This window comes from Miniopterus natalensis, chromosome 15 (assembly GCF_054644295.1).
Source record: "Miniopterus natalensis isolate mMinNat1 chromosome 15, mMinNat1.hap1, whole genome shotgun sequence".
NCBI lineage: Eukaryota > Metazoa > Chordata > Mammalia > Chiroptera > Miniopteridae > Miniopterus > Miniopterus natalensis.
In genome coordinates, this window is record NC_142095.1 from 44,014,982 (window position 1) to 44,018,534 (window position 3,553).

Here is a 3,553-nt window from a genome sequence, read left to right on the forward strand (position 1 = left end):
TTATATATGTATATATTCCGCGCTCGCACGTACAGGAGCATTTACACGGCTGCAGAAAGATGGCTGGGGCCCGCGCGCTTCCCGGGCGTTCAGGTGACAGGCTGGGGCTAAAATCCCCATCCGAAGAGAAGCCGAGGCCTGGAACGAAGCACGTTTCGGCGCCCTGGGTTTAAATAAGTTTCCCGCATATACAAAGGTGGGAGCCACTCGTTTGCTGCCAGTCATCGAGGAAACGTTTAGCTTTCCAAAAATACGCTGGTTTCGATAAATAGATTTTAGCCTCTCTGCTATAGCTTTTTTTTTTTTCCCCCTCTTAATTTTAGAAATAAGTTTAGACGTGTGATCTGTTTGGGGGCTGGATAGGGCCGAATGGGAGGGCGAGGCAGGAGCTCTCAGCTCTGCACTGTCCGAGCCAGGTCCTTTGTGGAGGGGGCGGCGGGGGCCACGCTGTCGTGGAGTTTGCGCACGTGCTTCTTTAAGTCAAAGTTTCTGCAAAACCCTTTGCCGCAAGTGGCGCACGTGAAGGGCTTCTTGTCGTTGTGGGTGTGCATGTGGAAGGTCAGGTTGTACACCTGGTGGAAGGCCTTGTTGCAGATGGTGCATTTGTACTGCTTCTCGCCGCTGTGGGTCAGCTTATGGTTCTTGTAGTTCCCTACAAAAGACCAAACACAAAAACGTAGGGGGGATGAAGTGGAACGGGGAGGGTGGAGTCGGGGCCTCCCGGGGTTGGCCCAGGTGCCCGCGGAAAGAAGGCGACGCTTGGCTAAGCGGGCGCGACCTTTGCCAGAGAGGAAGCTGTCAAACTTCGTCTGCGTCAAGCCCGGGGCGCCCACCCCAGGCCCGGCGGCCGAGTCCCGCGTCCCGGCCCCGCGCCCCTGCCCCGCCGGGTCCTGAAGCCCGCCCGGCGACCCTCCCGCTCTGCTCGGCCGGCTTGGAAACTTGTGAGAAGCCCAGAGACACATCGGGTCCCACTCTCGGCTGCTACTTCGCTCCAAGAAGTTCTCACGAACTCGGGCTTTGTCCCTCATTCCCCCCCCCGCCCCTTCTCAATTAAAAAATTACTCCCTCTGGTCCCCCAATTACCACCTGGAGATCCCACAAAGCTTTGGAAAATCCAAGAAGGGCGGGGTTGGGGGTGCTGGGGACAGTAGCTGCTCCGGGAGTCTTAAGTTGTTCGCAGGTGGTGGATTTTGCCTAGATTTTTTTTTTTTTTTTTTCATTAGAAAGGGGAGTTCCGGCTACAAAGGGAAGCGTTTTCTATAGGGCAATACTCTCTCTCCGACTTTCTTTCCCCCGTCCCTGCCTTCCTTACTTGCCACTTCCCAAATTCGGAGTCTCTCCGTGCAGCCAACCTGAATCCAGCGAGGTCTGCTAACGGGCCGGAGAGCTTCTACCCAAACCCTGCACAACCCGATTCTAAAGAAATGCTGCGCCCGAGCCTGCAGGTCTCACGTTCCCTCTCTCCGGATCTTTTTGCCTTCCCGCTAGCCGTGACCCACCAAATCCCCAGGTGAGATGAGTGGAGGGCCTCGCCCGGAACCTTACCTTTTTGGTGAAAGCCTTTGCCGCAGAATTCGCAGACGAAGGGCTTGTAGCCCGCGTGGATGCGGATGTGCGTGTTGAGCGTGGAGCTGCGGTTGAAGGCTTTGCCGCACTGGTTGCATTTATGAGGCTTTTCCTGCGGAGAGGGGCGCACACACAGTGAGGCTGGGCGCCCGGCAGGAAAAGGCCACCTCGGGGGTACCTTGAAGGAGCACCTTGAAGGGACACGGGCTCTCCGGGAGGGGCACGGGGAACCCTTGGCCATCCTCTCCCCAACGACTTAGCTCAGGTGCGGGGTGTTGCGCGCAGGCCAGGCTGGACCCGGGGCCACGTACCTGGGTGTGGATAATTTTGTGTCTGCAGAGCGTGCTGGCCTGGCGGAAGCCCTTGCCGCAGACTTTGCACACGAACGGTCTGGCTCCGGTGTGGACCGGCATGTGGCGGGTGAGGTTATAGTGAGCGTTAAACACCTAAGGAAGGACACGAGGGGGGCCTTGTGCTGTGTCCATCGGAGAGTCAAGCATCAGCCCGGGGAGGCCACAGCTTACCTTGCCCAAGCAACACGCCCCCCGCCCCCACCAGAGCCCTTTTCACTTTGCAAAGGGCTTCCGGACCCTCTGCTCACGCCGGTTCTGCTTGGCCAGTGACTACGGCATCCCCATTTTACAGAACAAGAAACTGAGGCCCCTGATTTGAGTAGACAGCTACTGAGGACCTCCTAAACCTGAGAAAGGGGAGTGCCAGGCAGCCCCAAGAAAGCGGCCACCGCCGCTCTCCCCTCCCCGACCCCACGGGCCCCTGGCCTCACCTTGCCGCACACCTCGCAGGTGAAGTTCTTGGGCTTGCCGTCCGACGAGGCGCCGGGCAGCTTGCCGTGACCCTTGACGCCGCCGCGCTCGGCGCTCAGGGCCGAGTTCTCCTTGAGCACCTGCTCCAGGGGCGCGGGCAAGCGCTCCTTATGCGCGTAGGGGGCCGCATGGGGGAACTTGTCCGCGGCCAGGCCAGCCAACTTGGCGTTCTCCAGCAAAAAGAGCTTGGGGTGCGCAGCCAGGGAGGTGGGGCCCTGTGCGTTGAGGAGGCCGGACGGGAAGAGGTGGCCGCCTAGGAGCTCCGAGGGAGGGTATGCGGCGGAGTCCAGGTAGTTGAAGTAGTAGAGCGAGCCGCTGGCCGGCAGCCCCACCGCGTGGTTGATGACCTGCGGCTTGATGACCCTGCCGGCGGGCAGCGCCGAGGGCGCCAGGCCCAGCTCGGCCTTGCAGCACACGCCACAGTTGGTTTTGCACAGGCCGCTGGCGCCGCACACCGAGGCCCCCCCGCCGCCGCCGCCGCCGCCGCCGCCCGCCCGGAGGCTGCTTTTCCAGAGCTCGGAGTAACTGAGCAGCGTCTTGGACGGCACGTCGTAGCCTAGGGGCTGGAGGGGGATCATGCAGGGCAACGGCGAGCAGAGGTTGAGCAGTTTCTTGCCCTGGCCGCCGTCGGCCTCCAGGGCCCCGGGCCGGGGCTCAAAGGGCACACGGGGCTCCGACGTCTTAGCCATGATGCGCTCGATGGAGAAGGCCAGCGTCTTGGAAGTGGCCGGCGACCCTCCGGCTCGCGGACAGGCCGGGGGCACCATGGTCTCCAGGGAAGCCGAGCTCGCCATGGCGCGCCGAGCCGTGCGGGACGGGGCCGGGGCGCAGCCTCTCCCCTCTAAGTCTGCATTCCGGGAAAGGCAGGGAGGGAAACCGCAGTTTAATAAGCACCTTGTCAGGTCCAGGTCACCCATTTGCATTCAAATGAACGGGGGCAGAACAAAGTGCACCCAAGGGTACCAAATTCCGGCCCCTTAAGGCGGCGCGCGGAGGAACCCACCAGCCCCCGGCCCCGGGACTTTGAACGGGGGAGAAGGGGGAGGGTTTACAAAGGAAAAAGAAAGAGAGAGAAAGAGGGAAAGAAAGGAAAGAGCCTCGAATGAACCCCCCTGGGCCGTTCGCTAGACCCCGGGCTCGGGCGCGCGTGCTGGGCGCCGGAC

At 61.4% G+C, this 3,553-nt stretch overlaps 1 protein-coding gene across 1 annotated transcript; it reads right to left on the reverse strand.

Moving 5' to 3' along the window:
* Nucleotides 1-392: 392 nt before the first annotated feature.
* Nucleotides 393-3,184, reverse strand: FEZF2 (FEZ family zinc finger 2). Its single transcript, XM_016223097.2, has 4 exons — nt 2,351-3,184; nt 1,878-2,012; nt 1,546-1,678; nt 393-652 (listed from the first exon to the last, which is right to left on the reverse strand). The coding sequence occupies exons 1-4, from the start codon at nt 3,182-3,184 to the stop codon at nt 393-395; spliced, it is 1,362 nt and encodes a 453-aa protein (XP_016078583.2).
* Between the last annotated feature and the right edge of the window lie 369 nt (nt 3,185-3,553).